The sequence below is a fragment of the Cuculus canorus genome, chromosome 21, assembly GCF_017976375.1.
Source record: "Cuculus canorus isolate bCucCan1 chromosome 21, bCucCan1.pri, whole genome shotgun sequence".
In the NCBI taxonomy this organism is placed as follows: Eukaryota; Metazoa; Chordata; class Aves; order Cuculiformes; family Cuculidae; genus Cuculus; species Cuculus canorus.
Window position 1 is genome coordinate 7586597 of NC_071421.1, and position 16312 is coordinate 7602908.

General features: G+C 53.5%; 1 protein-coding gene across 4 annotated transcripts; it reads right to left on the minus strand.

Annotated features, from left to right (window-relative positions):
• Window positions 1-532: 532 nt before the first annotated feature.
• SZRD1 (SUZ RNA binding domain containing 1) lies at window positions 533-14926 on the minus strand. 4 transcript variants are annotated; one of them, XM_054085516.1, is made up of 4 exons: window positions 14818-14926; window positions 2774-2823; window positions 1572-1826; window positions 533-671 (listed from the first exon to the last, which is right to left on the minus strand). In XM_054085516.1, exons 1-4 carry the CDS (start codon window positions 14866-14868, stop codon window positions 569-571), a joined length of 459 nt encoding a protein of 152 aa, XP_053941491.1. In that variant the 5' UTR covers window positions 14869-14926; the 3' UTR covers window positions 533-568. The 4 variants fall into 4 exon arrangements, with proteins under 4 accessions (XP_053941491.1, XP_053941489.1, XP_053941488.1 ...); XM_054085514.1 differs by having other exon boundaries at window positions 1572-1829; window positions 14818-14923; XM_054085513.1 differs by lacking the exon at window positions 14818-14926 and adding an exon at window positions 3033-4865 and having other exon boundaries at window positions 1572-1829.
• Between the last annotated feature and the right edge of the window lie 1386 nt (window positions 14927-16312).

The window sequence follows — 16312 nt, forward strand, 5'->3', positions numbered from 1 at the left end:
CGAAGCAGAGCCATTAGAGTCACAGAAGTTCATTGAAACTCCTTTCCTAACCCCAAGCCACCTCTCTCCGCTAAAACCAAGAGTTCCAACCCTTCCCACGCACTCTGTGAGCTGATACACAGGAAACAAACGGACAAAAATAAAACAGAGATCCCTGGAAACAGAACTCGCTTGTAAAGTGATGAGAACAACATGCGCGTCTGGGGAGGCTTCCCATCCTTTCCCCTAAATCCCAGGTTCCGAGTACAAACATTATTGCTGGCGCTAGCTCCAACCCCCGCGGCACACGCACGCCTCCCTGCACCCCTTTGAGTTCTTTTTCCCCTGCGCTCGTCGTCCCCTTTCCTTTCCCAGCGGCTCGAGGACAGCCCTTCCCGGTTTGCCGGTCACAGTGGGTGGAGAGGGGAGGTCACAGTGCGTGGGGTTGAAGGTCACAGTGGGCAGAGCAAAGGGGATCACAGTGCAAAGAAACCAGGGAGTTCCCTTTGCTCAAGTCCGTTTGTCCGCCCCAGCAGCGCGACCCGTGGCGGCGGACCCTGCCTTCCGCAGCAGCATCACTCGCCCGCGTTTATCTGCGTTGTTTGAAGCCTTGTGAGCCATCGGGACCCAGCGGTTGCCTGATCACATTATTGGGCTGCCTGATGTCTTCTGGCTGGGAGATCCTCGTCGGCCTGCAAGAAGAAAGGAGATCAGAGGTGGAGGCAACGTGGATATTCCCTGCTCGCCTTGGTGGGAAGACACTGCCATGGGACAAACCATCACAGTTTGTTACGTGGGGTAGGGAACACAACCGACATTGAACCAGAGCTTCCTTTCTTTCCAAAGAGCAGCCGAGACCCACGCTGCAAACAAAAAGGCAAATGCAGAGTGTTTCAACAGCCTGCATTCATTTAAGAGCGCTTCAGCTCGACTCTTCTGCCGCAGGAGGCAGCTCCCTTACACGAAAAGCCTCTCAAGGACATGGATATTACCCACCAGGATAACTCTGGTTGCCCACACTCCTCTGTGTCCCCAGCACAACCTTCAAAGGGCCTGAACTAATGTTTACGGCTGTAACAGGCATCGGCGCCTCCCTCAACTCCCATGCATTGGGGATTTATGACACCCTGCCTGCTAACAAAGCCTTCCTCTCTCCTTACCAGCCTCACTTTGCTCTTCAAGGAGCTCATTCCTCTCCCTCTGACAGGACAGTGCTTAAGGGAAAAGGGCTCCAGGAGAGCTGGGAGAGGCTCTTGATCAGGGAGGGAATGGAGAGAATGAGGGGAACAGTTCGGAGCTGAAAGAGGGGAGATTGAGATGAGATCTTAGGGAGAAATGTTCTCCTGTGAGGGTGGGGAGGCCCTGGCCCAGGTTGCCCAGAGCAGTGGTGGCTGTCCCATCCCTGGAGGGGCTCCAGGCCAGCTTAGATGGGGCTCGGAGCCCCTGATCCAGTGGGAAGGGTCCCTGGCAGAGATTGGAACTGGATGGGTTTTAAAGGTCCCTTCCCACCCAAACCATTCCATGACTCTATGTTTGTGAGGAGCGCAGGCAGAGCTGCTGCGGCACAAAAAGCTGCCCCACCTCTCCCTCACCTATCTAGAATGGGTTTCTCCTGTTCTTCTTCAGGGCTCGCGCTGCCCAATATTCGTTTCCTGGCTTCTGCGTACTCCGCCTCCCTCTGCGCCAGGGATTTCACGGGGAAGGCCGGTCTGCTGGCAGAGTTGGGATTGCTCAGCACACCGTTGGTCGTCGGCCTCTTCAGGATGCGGATCTGCGGGGGTGGACCTGCAGGAAGGCTGTCGTCCTGAATCACTATCGGCACTTTGGGAGGAGATTTTGACTTTCTACTGCTTAAAAGAAAAAAAACAAAAACACTCAGTTGGTACTTGTTTGTGACGGGCAGTATGTTTTTCACTCCCCGTGTGAATTCCTCTTAGTCAGATGTCATACCCGTGATTAAGAGGAAGCCTGTAATAACTAAAGACCTCGTTATATTTGGAACCCTAAACTAGAGCGGCAGGCAAGTTTGCAGATTAGCTCAGTCAGGGACAGAAATCCAGTCCCTGCTGCGTCCAACACCATCAAACGCAACCGAAGGAATGGGAAGCAGACATTGGGCAAGAGTTTTAGCACTTCCCTTCAACAGTATCGTTATAGGCGTCCTGAGTCCATTCCCTGTGGGACTTCCAGGGCTCCTCTCGCCAGGATACCCAGCCTTCTGCTTCACTTCTCAGAGTCAGCCTTGGCCCCCATCTCACCATCTGAATTGCTTTATGGTCCCTTCCCTGGGCAGAACTCCCAGAGAAGCAATACCATGGCTCTTTACGTGGCCGACTAAGAATCAAAGGGGAAAAAACACCAACAAAGGACTTGTCAGAAGCGATCAGAAACTTTCCAGCTAGGAGACAACACCAGGCACCCCCGCTCCAGTCCAAAGGAAGCAGGAAAAGAGTTGTTGCACTGATGCAAGGCACGGCAAGCCAGTTCAGGTCCATGAGCTGGGATCACCTGACTCACCCATTTCTTCCTTTGGGTGTCTTTCTTACATGCCTTCCCCACAGCTGGAGCTGTACCCCGTCTGGAAGCCCCAGCTCTGAAATAAAATCACTCTCAAGAAGCTTCTCCGCTGCCCTGCTGTGGATCTAAAGGGCCATCTAGTGGCACGGTGACAGATTTCTGAACTCAAACCCAAGGCTCCCTGCTCAGTTCGAAGCTGTTCCGCACTGTTCCTGTTCCCCAGGCCTTCAGATATCCAACAGCAGCTCAGGAAAATCAGGGGTTTTCCCATCGTTACCTTTCCTTCTGCGTGATCTTCAGCTTCTTTTCCAACCGTCGGTCTATTTCCTGCAAAAGAAGGAGATAAGAATGAAAACCTGAAGGCTCTTCCTGGAGGCCGAGCCTGCCCGCGCTTGCGTTCGATGTCCCTCTTCCGTACAGCAATGCTCCAAAGGGGGCAGGGAGAGCGTGGCTCTCCACCTGCAAATGGTCAGAAAAGTGAGCAGGGGAGGAGAGCAAAGCCACTTCGACTGTTCCACCGCCATCCGTGCACCTACAGCAGGCTGCGGGCCGTGCGTATCGCGGCAAGAGGGCAGCTGCGAGGCGCTCATCGTTCATTTTAATGACTTCGTCCGGCAAGAAAGCTCTGCGAAGGGTAAAAAGCCACAGGAATATGCAGAAAGGTATCCCCAGATCCGAGCAGGAACCAGCGCCAAACCAGAGGGCAGAGAAGCACCAGGCGGCTGAGGTGACGCGCATCAGTCTATGCGCTCGATTTCAGCTCAGCCCCAGAGCCATTTGGAGGCCTGGCCGGCAGGGCCGCATTCCTGCTGCTTGCTGCAATAACCTTCCTTCGCAGCTCCTGCCCTGCCCGACGTGCACTCAAGGACTCGCCGGGGCAGAGCCGAGCCTTTCTGCACTTCTCCTTCCCTTTGCAACACAGCTGCCGAGTCATCAGTCGCAGCACAACCCATTTAATCACTCCCAAGTGCCAAGAGAGCGTAGCTGTAAGCATGGCAGCTTCTGTCCAAGGCTTGCACCTACCTTAGCAAAAGTGTTTGTGTTTTGCAAGCGGAGCAATTACACAGAGAAACTTTGCTAAATAGGAAAACAAAGCCAGCTCCCAGCCCCAGTGCCTTCAGGTAACCTGCCCCAGCCTCACTGATGTCTTTAGATCCTCACGGCAGCCAATGCTATTCAAAGAAGCTCCGAAACAGCGATGTCTTTATTTAATCATCAATAAAAAACCCTACCCGCGCATGTCCTAGTTCCAGCAGCCGATAACAGGCAATCCTGAAGGAAATTCCAAGCTTCTGGCAGAATGCAGCTGCTCTACTTTTCAGGTCAGTTTGCTTAACTACACTGAAAGCTTGCTGCCAGCAGAGCCTACCCTGCTGTCAAAAACCAAAGCAGGCGCAACCCGGTGAAGGAACTGGTTTGCACAGTGATTCCCCGATGCCTCAGTGAGCAGGAAATGAACACAAGTCGCTACAAGATACCAAACCACAGTGTTTGCTCTTGGTCATGCAGCTACACGGGCCAAGAGCCCACAGTCACCTCCATCCAGAACTGTTTCGGGAAGGTAAACAGTGGGTGGGAGGTTGAATTTCCCACCTAACTCTGTACAGGAATATGATTGGTAAGAACAAAACCAGTGAGGGACTTCACTGTTGAACCTCATGAGAGTCAACAAGGTCGAGTGCAAGGTCCTACACCCGGATCAGGGCAATCCTCACTTTCAATACAGGGTGGGAGACGATGTGATTGACAGCAGCCCTGAGGAGAAGGACTTGGGGAGCTGGGGGAGGAGAAGCTCAACATGAGCCAGCAACGCATGCTCACAGCCCAGAAACCAAACATGTCCTGGGCTCATCCAGAGCAATGGGACCAGCAGGGAGGGAGGGGATTGTGCCCCTCCTCTCTTGTGAGACCCACCTGGAGCCCTGAGTCCAGTGCTGGAATCCCCAGCATAAGGAGATGGAGCTGTTGCAATGAGTCCAGAGGAGGCCACAGAGATGACCCAAGGGCTAGAGCACCTTTTCTGTGATGACAGGCTGAGAGCTGGGGTTGTTCAGCCTGGAGAAGAGAAGGCTGCAGGGAGACCTCAGAGCAGTTTCCAGTGCTGAAAAGGGCTCCAGAAAAGCTGGGGAGGGGCTTTTTCCCATGGGCCTGGAGTGACAGGACGAGGGGGAATGGTTTTAAATTGGAAGGGAGAAGATTTAGACGAGACATTAGGAAGAAATTCTTCACCATGAGGGTGGGGAGGCCCTGGCCCAGGTTGCCCAGAGCAGTGGTGGCTGCCCCATCCCTGGAGGGGTTCAAGGCCAGGTTGGATGGGGCTTGGAGCCCCTGATCCAGTGGGAGGTGTCCCTGCCCATGGCAGGGGGTTGGAATTGGGTGGGCTTTGAGGTCCTTTCCAACCCAAACCATTCCATGATTCAGATGGCATGGAGCTGAAGGCCAGGTCACAGCCAGAGCCTCCCACCAATGGCAAACACACCTGTAGCTTCCTTCCTCTTCAGGTGGACTGGGAGGCAAATCCCATCCCAGTGCTGCTCAGGTGGACAGAGAAAACATCCATCAGCTGCCTCCTGCCCACAAAGACGGATGAATAGCCGGCTGGGAACAGGGAAACTGATATCCGGGCAAGGATGAAGAGGTTTTAGAGCAGCTGGCAACAAACAATGAAAGTCAAATTAAGGGGAAGGAGTCACCTCATCTGCCCGCACTAGGCCAGAAGAGGCTACATCTGGCTACAACAGTTTCTAAAATACTTTTCCTAACTGAAGTAGTTAACTGAGCTTCCCTGGGGCCTCCTGCAAGTGGCAGACTAGAAGGGAGTGTCCTTAAATCGCCCTTATTAAATACTTCAGTGTACAGGGAAGAGAGAGGACAGGAAGAGGGGTAGAGCTCACTCAACAGCATCGCAACTCAGTTGAGAGTGCTTGGCACCACGCAGCAACTACAGAGCCAGCCGCAAGTCAGAACCTCAGCGCTGAGCACTCGACCAGGGCCAACAAGCTCGACAGCCCACAGCGAGGACCACGAGGCACAGCAGCCTGGCAAGCCACACGGAAGCCACGAGGAAGCCTCCACTTCGCCCTCTTTCTCAGCAGAGGAGAGAGGTCTCTGACAAAAGCCACCTTTCTACATTCCTGGTGGCTTTGCAGGCCAGTCCTGGGGCTAACGTCACGGTCCGTACATCAGACCAGGAGATCCTGTAATTGCAAAGTGTCAGTTTGACCTCAGCAGCTGGAAAACACTGATTAACACACCCGTCACCCTGGCGCTGAGCACTGCCGGCCAGCTCTTCACACCCTCACATATGCAGTGTTTCCCAACTGTATCCTCTGATGGCAGAGCCCGCAGCTTCCCCTTACCAGAACAAACCAGAGTTCTTTAATTCACTCAACACACACAAACTTATTCCAAGTGATCCTTCAAACCCTGCCATCCAACACCCAAACCAGCCCTTTTCCAGCCTGTTTCGCTCCTCCCTACTCATGTCCAGACCACTTCTTGCCAAGTACTTGGTATGTTTGCCTCTCGTCCCTCCGCGACTGCCAGCGGTCGTGGAGCGAACACGCACGGCCCTGGCTCACGAGCTGCCGTGTGCAGGCTCAACACTTGCTCCTCGCAAAGTAATGGTCAGCTAAAACATCCCCTCAGCTACAGCACCAGCGACTGCTCAAACTGCTGCGTGCTCTCCAAAACATGAGGCTTTTGCCACACGTAGGAACCCTGGCAGAGTAACATAGAACAATCATCCTCACCAAATAAACATGTATCGCTCCCACCCCATCCAAACAACTGTCAGCCATACGCCACCCTCACAATTCCCAGTGCTGCTGAGGGAATCCTGGCTGCTTCCAGACATCTACTGAACTCCCAGGTGGAAAGAGTCTCCCTCTGTGTTCAGAGGGGACGGCTGGGTACAAAAGCAGCTCCCCAGCTCACGCACAGCTCTGATGCATTAGAAGCTGTTTGCTTTCCGACACGGGCACTGATCCTGTCTGTTCTCAGCATCATAAACTCCTGCTGTTTAAATCTCCTGTGGTTGGAACTGCAGGTATGGAGGTGTCTGAATGTGGAGAGCGTTGCAAATTCAAACAGGCAGCGCTTTATCGCCCTGCAGAAACAAGCCAAGACATTAGCAGCCTCACACCACAAGCACTTCGTGACCGGGATCATACTACACGAATTTATGAGCTTGAGGAGCAGAAACACCTTGCCATGGCTCGTTCTTAACAACAAAAATCCCTGCTGCCGCTCTGCACAGACTGCTGATGTCATTCCCTCTCCGCTGCTATGTCACGCTGTCACCGAGCCGTGTGGGCAACGAGATAAAATTAGGAGATGACTTAGCGGGCAAGTGCCAGCAGCGCTACAACCGCCCCAAAGACTCAGAGTAGAGGCAATCACACTCAGCATTTGGGGACATCGCTGCACGTCCCCAGCAGCTGGGCAGGTCGTACCCTACCAAAACCAGGCATTAACCTTCTTAGGAGGCTCTTCCAGCCTTCATTTCCCAAACAAGCTTATTTATATAATGGAAAACTAAGTCTCCTTTGCACTCCTTTCAAAACACCCACCCCAAAGATTAGCGAAGAATCTCAGCAAGCTATTTTTAGTGCTATTATGTCTAGGTACTAAAAAGGACCCAAACAAACAGCGCAAAGAAGACACTGTTCTTTGACATTTAAGCCGCATTTGTAGATGAGGATGTAATGGAAATGGAACTCCAGTCCCATCACAGCCATCCTTCCCACCCTTTAACCCCGAGAGAAACAGGAATGCCTAAAAGGATCCATAAAACACCTCCTGAAAAGCAGTCAGACACTGCGACACCAAGCCTCAGGCTCCTGTGGGGTCGTTCTACGCAAGAGCCCACTGACACAAATAATAATTCTCATGGAATCATGGATTGGTTTGGGTTGGAAGAGACCTCAAAGCCCATCCAGTTCCACCCCCTGCCACGGGCAGGGACACCTCCCACTGGATCAGGGGCTCCAAGCCCCATCCAACCTGGCCTGGAACCCCTCCAGGGACGCGACAGCCACCACTGCTCTGGGCAACCTGGGCCAGGGCCTCCCCACCCTCACAGCAAAACATTTCTGCCTAAGATCTCACCTCAATCTCCCCCGTTCCAGCTCAAAACTGTTCCCCTACTCCTATCTCTGCACTGCCTGATCCAGAGCCTCTCCACACGAGGATGGATGCTGCCCCGCCACACCAGAAACGTGCCCTTCAGGAAGGGATGCCCCAACAGAAGTCGTCTCGCAGTTTCATGCGGGGTCCACGTTCCTAAGCAAATGCGGTTCTCCAGCACATCACGAAGTGGAGAGGCCTGAGCTGCTGCCTAAAGAACTTTGTTGGAATAACTGTACTGTGTCGGACACGTACAAAGCGTCCTCCTTCCCACTGCTGCCAGCAAAGTCTCTCTGAACAGACTAAACAGCAGCAGCTCTAAGCTCTGCTGATAAGGGGGAAGGAGTAACAAGATAATTGCTGGCTACTTTTTATTTCCAGTTTAGCAAGCAACCACAACTGAATGTTTGAAAGAAGGCAGAGACCTGTGCTTCCGACAAATCCCTTGTGCTAGGAGGGATCTGGACAGATCGGAGAGCTGGACAATCACCAGCTGCACGAAGTTTAACAAGGAAACGTGCCAGATTTTGAACCCCAGACACAGAACTGTGGGTGCCCACACAGCCTGGGGAGCAAGGGTCTGGAAAGCAGCCCTGTGGCAAGGGATTGGGGCGTTCTGCTGAGGGCAAGTGGAACACGAGCCAGCAAGGCCCTGGCAGCCAAAAGGCGACCGTGTCCTGGGTGCATCCAGCACGGCATCGCCAGCCAGGCAAGGGAGGGGATTGTCCCACTCTGCTCCGCACTGGGGCGGCCCCACCTTGAGCTCTGGGGGCAGCTTTGGGCGCCACAGGATAAAAAGGGTCTAAAGGTGCTGGAGAGCATCCAGAGGAGGGCACGGAGCCGGGGAAGGGTTTGGACAGGAGGAGTGTGAGGAGCGGCTGAAGTCACTGGGTCTGTTCAGCACGAAGGAGACTGAGGGGAGACTCATCGTGATCTGCAGTTTCCTCACTAGGAGAGGAGGAGCAGGCGCTGAGCTCTTCTCTCTGGACCGGAGGGAACAGCAGGAAGATGCCAGGGGAGGGTTAGGTTGGACAACAAGAAAAGGTTCTTCCCCCAAAGAGTGGTGGAGCATGGGAACAGCTCCCAAGGAAGCAGTCACAGCACTGAGCCTGACAATATTCCAGAAGCGCCTGGCCAATGCCCTCAGCCCCACGGTGTGAATGTTGGGGTGTTCTGTGCAGGGTCAGGAGTGGCACTCGATGGTCCTTCCAGCTCAGGACATTCTGTGACTCTATGAGACACCCTGAGCACAGGATCATCCCTGAGGAAGCCATGCTTTCCTGGAAATCTGGTAACATTTCAAACACGCAGCTCTAGAGAACGATTGATAGTGTTCTGTGCTGTACCTACTGGAGATTGTTCCTCAACACAACCTTCTGCCCTTGCTCATTCAAATAACGTGTAAGATCAAACCCGCAGAGAGGGAATTCGGGCCAGAGTTGCATCCTCCCACACCAGTACTAAAAACAAAACCTTGTCTGCTTATTAAAAGCACTGTCAGGGACTCTGGCATTTCATAAAAGGCAGGAGATAAACTTCAAGGCCCTTTTTTAGGGAAAAACAGGGTTTAACCGGAGGAGGGGGGGGGGGGGGAGGAGAGTGGGTGTCCCAAAGACATCCGTGGGCACCTAAGGGTTCACAGCTGCAGAGGCTGACTTGCTTCTTCCAAACACACCGTCCAGCAAGAGCAGAATGAGATAACGTTAAGATACCTCCCAGCTGACTCCTCGTTAGCTACCTGATAAATTAATCTTCTATTAATTATGGGAAGGTTTCAGTTCCTAAGGCTATTGGGAATCAGACTGCTCTATTAATTAATTCTTCAAGTTACTTCACTCCCGTTAAATCCCAGCAGGGGACGGTACTCCAGAAAGCCGCAGAGGCCTTTGTGCTCTGGTGTTCACATCTTCCATCGGCAGATAACGCTCTCGGCTGCTCCGATACTGGGAAATAAGACACGGGAGTATTTTTGGGAATAAGCCTGGCAGGCGCCACACGGTATTCCCAGCATAGACTTGTTATGGAGCTGGGGAAAGTATTTTGGAAGGCTGCAGATCCTTCTCTCCCTTCCCATTTCCCGTGGCAGGCAGCTGGCAGATCCTTAGAGATCCAGAGAATGAATATATTGACACCCCTAAAGACTAAAACCTAGAAAAAGCCTATATTTCCAAACCATTTTGCCATGGCATCGCTAGATCTGTTAATCCAGAGGACTCCTTTTCCCTTCGGCACCCAGGCCCCTGCATGGCGTTCATCAGCACGCACAGATCCCCAAACCACAGAATGACCTGAGTTGGAAGGGACCCACATGGATCGTCAAGTCCAACTCCTATCCCTGCATTGGAGAGACTCAAAATTTACCCAACAAGTCTGAGCGCACAGTCTAAATCCTTCTGGAATATTGTTAGGCTGCTTGCCAAGATCCGCGATGCGATCAGAACCAGGCAGAACTTGCTTCACTCGCTCCATGGTGTAGAGCCATAGAACCACAGAGCCATTAAGGTTGGAAAAGACCTCCAAGATCAAATATTAAGGTGCTTGTTCATTTCCAACCTACAAACATCACTTTCCCCACCAAACAACACTGAGCAGCAGGAACAGACACTTGAATTTCCCAGTTTCAGGATCTTTTTGGCCAAATACAAATACCTAGAGCAAACTTTTAGGAAGTGTTCTACAAAAGCCCATCCTCACAGCCCTTCTTCCAACAGCAAACCCTGTGGTTATCCGCACAGTTCCCACGTGCCACTGCCCCGTCACCCTGTCCTGACGGCCCGAGCAGTCAGCAGGCGGAGGTCGCAGTGTTGCACGCTTTGACTGCTCTGTACTTTGATCACGTTTAGCAACTCAAAGCGATACCAGCTCAAATCTTTAAGAGCAGTGACTGCCTGGTGAAGCCCTCTCCACCGCTCAGATGTCAACCTGTTTGGAGACAGTGGGAACAGGAGGGGCTTGCAAACCTCAAGGGAAGGGTCACAAGCCGGTGATGATCCCCATCCCCACAGACAAGGGACAAAGCTCAGTCACCCCTGCTGGATGGCCAACACCCCCACAAGCAGTCACTATCAGGTGATCGGGGGGTTCTCTTTCTGCTGGCGCAGTTGAACCACAGAACCCGGACTCTGGGCTGGGACACAGCAAGTTTTAAGCACCACCAAGGAGGCTGAGGTGAAAAACAAATAAAACACACACAAGATCACTTTTTTTTCTAGAAAAAAAATCTATTTTGGGTCACCAGGCTAATGCTTATCTACACAGATTCCAACTTGTAATAAGTCACTAATTAAGAAGACGCTCAAATTCGAGTTAGCGAAGGAACAAGCAATCAAGAGTATCAGTTCAGGGCTGCGGATTCCCTGTGACTCTGGACACAGGGCTGCCGCTCCAGACCTGGAGCTCAACTTCCCACCTGACCTTTAATTATTAGTTTAGCCAGGTAAATAGGTTCGGGCGTCACAAATAGACTTCTCATTTTTTATTTTCCTCTCCCCTAAAGCCAGCATGGCCACACAAAGGGAAAACGAGCCATGCATTAAGTCATTTACTAACCTGATCCAGTGGGAGGTGTCCCTGCCCATGGCAGGGCGGTGGAACTGGATGGGCTTTGAGGTCCCTTCCGACCCAAACCATTCTTTTACTGACCCAGCCTGGGCCACGGAAGCCTGGTTCTTCAATCCTTACTCCTAACTTTGACAACTCACTCATTATTCACGTGCTGATTTGCCATCTGTAACTCACAGGCAAGCAAAACTTCCCTGTTTCACAGCCATTTTGAAGGTTTAATTAGATAGCAATTAGAGCAGCTCTGGAGGCCCCGTAGAGTTCTGCCACGCCAGCATTAACACCACTGCGCCAGCAGAACGCCCGGGGAGGTGATGCTGCCAGAGCAGAGGGCACCTTCTCGGCACATGGTCATTCAGGGGTGCAGGTACCCAGGGAGCTGCTCCTTTTTGTGGCAAACACTGGGCGATTCTGATGACAGAGAGAAATAAAAGACAAACAGAAGCCACATTAAACACCAAAAAAACGCCCAAGGATCAGTTTTACTGCTCCTTCACCGACCAAACCAAAGAAGAAAGTCTGTGTCAGGTTTTTTCCAGAGACTTTAGCACTGCCTGTTTCAGAAAGCAGGTCTGGAAGAGATAAATGAGGTGATATAACGAGGAGGCAATAGCATCCGCTCAGCCTGGAAGTGCTGCCCACCTTCTTTAAGGCCTTGAGCAACCAGCTCACAGCCTAACACCAAAAACTGCACACAGAAAACAGGCCAGCATCGAAATCCTGCTGTATTTCCTGTCCCAAAGAACATCCTCTGGGTGGATGATTGAAAAATGAAACACCGGGAAGCAGGCAATGTATCCCAAAGCCCATCAGGGATCTCTTGCTACATCTCTGTTTCCTCAACAACATGCTGAAGGGCCTGAAACAAATAATGACTCGGTTCTCAACTGTGTGAAGCATCAGGAGTGGGTTTAAAGCTGCTCCTCAGCACCTAGGAGTTCTCCTGCCTTGAGTGCTGACCACAGCTCTCATGCCTTTCCATCAGGATCCACCTCGTGCCGCCACGGACCCACATCAAATAAGATAAAGGGGGAACCACACAACGGTTTGGGTTGGAAGGGACCTCAAAGCCCATCCAGTTACACCGCCAGCCATGGGCAGGGACACCTCCCACTGGATCAAGGTGCTCAGAGCCCCATCCAACCTGACCTTGGACACCTCCAGGGATGGGGCAGTCAGGATTTCTCCTAAGGCAAATCCCCCTGTGATGACAGGACCAGGCTGGCTCATTCGCTTCTCCTGTGCATCGCTCTTCCTCTCACCAGCAGGCAAACCCAAACTCTCTTTCAACTGCCAACGAGCAAGCCTGTCACACCGCCTGCTCTGCAGCAGAGCCTCTTCCTGCCCTCTCTTCCTCTTTTCTCAACTTGCCTACCCCGGGGAGCTTTGATTTCTGTACCAGTACGGAGAACCCGCACTCCCTGCCTGCACCAGCATCCATTCTGTCCACAAATAAACGAGGCTGCACTCTCCAGTGCTCCATCCCGCTCAGCTTTTCACTTCCTGTGGCCACCAGCAGCAGCAGCGGGTCTCCTTCCTGCCGGACAGGGTCTGGAAATGACCTTTCTAAACCTCAACAGATGCCAGAGGGCAGCTCCCGTCTCTTCTCTCACGTAAGAGGAGCTCCTGCCACAGACAGCTCGCTCTTCACGTTGCTCCAACTGCTTTTGCAGACACTCAAAGCCCTGACAACTGCACAAGCAGCTGCAAGCGTGGTGGTGACTCCTCAAGAAATCTCTCTGCTCAGCAGCACAAGCACCACCAAGTTCATGAACACAAACTCCCGGCAGCATGGACAGGGAGAGGATGTGCCAAAGGACAGGTGACAGAGATTTTTCCTTCTAGGGGCTTTAAAAGAGCAACTAACAGGTACAAGGACAGTGAGGAAGGACAACCGGTGGCTGGGATGTGAGCAGCCCTACAATTTTAAACCATTACTCAAGGCCCCAGCTATCAGCAGCTCCCAGGACATCAGCTATGCCCCTTCATGGAATGATTTCACGAGCGCCGGAATTAACTCCACTGCCTGCTGTGAGGCTTCCTATGACCAGTGTGGCGGCATTGGCAAGAGGAGAGGGCGAGTGCTTGGCTCGGGCTGCCAGCCTGCCGCTGGCATCTCTGCGCTGCTTGGCGAGGGCATTGAGTTACAGGCTCTATTTTGTTCCCCTTTTCTGGCCTGCGGTAACCCAATCTCCTGCCCAGAATCAAATTCGGCCTTCTCACTGAGTCATTGTTACGAAGTCCTTCTGCCCTCTGGTCGTTAACAAGCCTGATGAGCTTATTAAACCAGGGGTTTGCCGGGCAGAGATGGTTTCCTCTCTCGTCACACTGCTGTAAATATCCCGCAGCCACCCACCCACACTTCTGCTAAAATAATGATGTTATTTCACAAATATCACACGCAGAAGTGAGAGCATGACAGACGTGATGAAAACTTCAGCTACCAAACTGGTGATTAAAAGCAAGCAAGAAGCTCAGCCTCAACGCTGGAAGCTGCACGAGGCCCTGCGAAGCCTCCTCGTGTTCCGTCCTAAGGAAGCAGCACTTTCACCTCGAGGAAAGGGCAGGATGGGCTGTTACACGCACCCACGGTTCTCCTGCTACACGGAGGCAACACCGCCACTTGCTTCCAACAGAGACCCTGCCAGGTCCAACAGAGGCCGAGGTGGGATGGTTTGTCAAAGCCCCTCAGCATAGGAGGGCAGCGCCCCATCCCGACCGCATGGTCCCTGCCTGGGGAAGCTTTGTTTGGGGCTCGGATACAACCAAGCTGCTGCCCTGCCGACAGCCAGAAGGGAGAAAGGGAAGGGGTTTGGAGGCTGAGGAGAACCTCGGGGCAGAACCGCATGTTTCCAAGCAGTTTTGTCGGCTCCAGGGAGACCTTATAGTCCCTTCCTAGGACCTGAAGGGGGCCTACACGGAGGAGAGACATTTTACAAGGTCCTGGAGTGATAGAGGAGGGGAAATAGCTTTAAATTGAAGGGGTAAGATGTAGATGAGATGCTAGTAAGAAATTCTTCACTGTAAGGGTGGGGAGGCCCTGGCCCCGGTTGCCCAGAGCAGTGGTGGCTGCCCCATCCCTGGAGGGGTTCCAGGCCAGGTTGGATGGGGCTCGGAGCCCCTGATCCAGTGGGAGGGGTCCCTGCCCATGGCTGGGGTGGGACTGGATGGGCTTTGAGGTCCCTTCCGACCCAAACCATTCCATGATTCTATGATTAGTAGGCACATTCCGTAACCCATTCTACAACCCAGCAGCGTTATTCCCGGAGGCTTCCAAGTACTGAGAGCAGCTCCAGGGAAAGAGAAGACTGTGGGGAGACCTTAAAGCAGCTTCCAGTGCTAAAAGGGGCTCCAGGAAAGCTGGGGAGAGGCTCTGAATCAGGGAGTGCTCGGATAAGACGAGGGGGACGGTTTTCAGCTGCAAGAAGGGAGTTTGAGATGAGATCTTAGGGAGAAGTGTTTGCTGTGAGGGCGGGTATGCCCTGGCCCAGGCTGCCCAGCGCAGGCCGTGCTGCCCCCCAACGAGCGAGGCCGCGAGCCCTTTAAGACGCCCAGCCCTCTCTTGGCCGCCCCCCTCGCCGCCCCAACCCACGCCTCCCCGGCTCCCCCCCTTCCCCCAGCAACCGCTCTCACCCCGCTATCGGCCGCCTCCTCCCAGCTCTCGGCCACCTCCTCATCTTCCATTTTAATTCCCCTCCGCCGCCGCCGCCGCCACCCGCCCGCGGCCTCTGCGCATGCGCCGCCCGGCCCCCCCCGCCGGCACGCGGCCGCCGCGCATGCGCATCGCCAGTAGTGGGGGGAGAGGGGCGGGAGGTGAGCGGAGAGCGGTCTCCGCTCACCTCCCGCCCCCCCAGCCCCCTCCCCGCGCCTTTCGCGCTTCGCATGCGCGGCGCGAGGCCACGTGCAGCCGGCGGGCACAGCGCCCCCTATGGGTGGGAGGAGCGCATCGACCACAGAATGGGGGTGTGAAGGGACTCAAAGCCCATCCAGTCCCACCCCAGCCATGGGCAGGGACACCTCCCACTGGATCAGGGGCTCCAAGCCCCATCCAACCTGGCCTGGAACCCCTCCAGGGATGGGGCAGCCACCACTGCTCTGGGCAACCTGGGCCAGGGCCTCCCCACCCTCATAGTGAAGAAATTCATCCTCATGTCCAGTCTAACTCTGCCTCTCTCCAGTTTACAGCCGTTTCCCCTTGTGCTGTCACCACAAGCCTTTATGAACAGCCCCTCCCCAGCCTTCTTGTAGCCTCTTCAGGTACTGGAAAGTCGCTACAAGGTCTCCTTGGAGCTTTCTCCAGGCTGAACAACCCCAACTCTCTCCCCATAGCAGGATGTTCCAGCCTTCTGATCATCTTTGTAGCCTCCTCTGAACCTGTTCCAACTGCTCCATCTCCTTCTTATGTTGAGGATTCCAGAACTGGACACAATACTCCAGATGAGGTCTCACAAGAGAGGAATAGAGGGGCAGAATCGCTTCCCTTGCCTTGCTGGCCACGCTGCTTTGGATGCAGCCCAGGATACGGTTGGTTCCTGGGCTGTGAGCGCACGTTGCTGGCTCATGTCGAGCTTCTCATCGACCAGCACCCCAAGTTCTTCTCCTCAGGGCTGCTCTCAATCATGTAATCCCCCAGCCTGTATTGAAATCAGGGATAGCTCTGACCCAGGTGTAGGACTTGGCCTTGTTGAACCTCATGAGGTTCTCCCAGCCCCACTTCTCCAGTCTGTCCAGGTGCCTCTGGATGACATCCCGCCCTTCCGGTGTGGCAACTGCACCACTCAGCTTAGTGTCATCTGCAAACTTGCTGAAGGTGCACTCAAACTCGCTGTCAATATCATTCATGAAGATATTAAACAGCACTGGTCCCAGTAGGGACACCTGAGGGACACCACTGGTCACGGATCTCCATCTGGACTTTGAGCCACTGACCACTACTCTTTCAATATGACCATCCAATCAGTTTCTTATCCACCTTACCGTCCACCCATCAAATCCATATCTCTCCAATTTAGAGAGAAGGATGTTGTGGGGGACAGTGTCAAAGGCCAGGCTGAGAGAGTTAGAGTTGTTCAGCCTGGAGAAGTCTCCACGGAGACTCAGGTATGTTGGGGGTTCCAGAACTGGACAC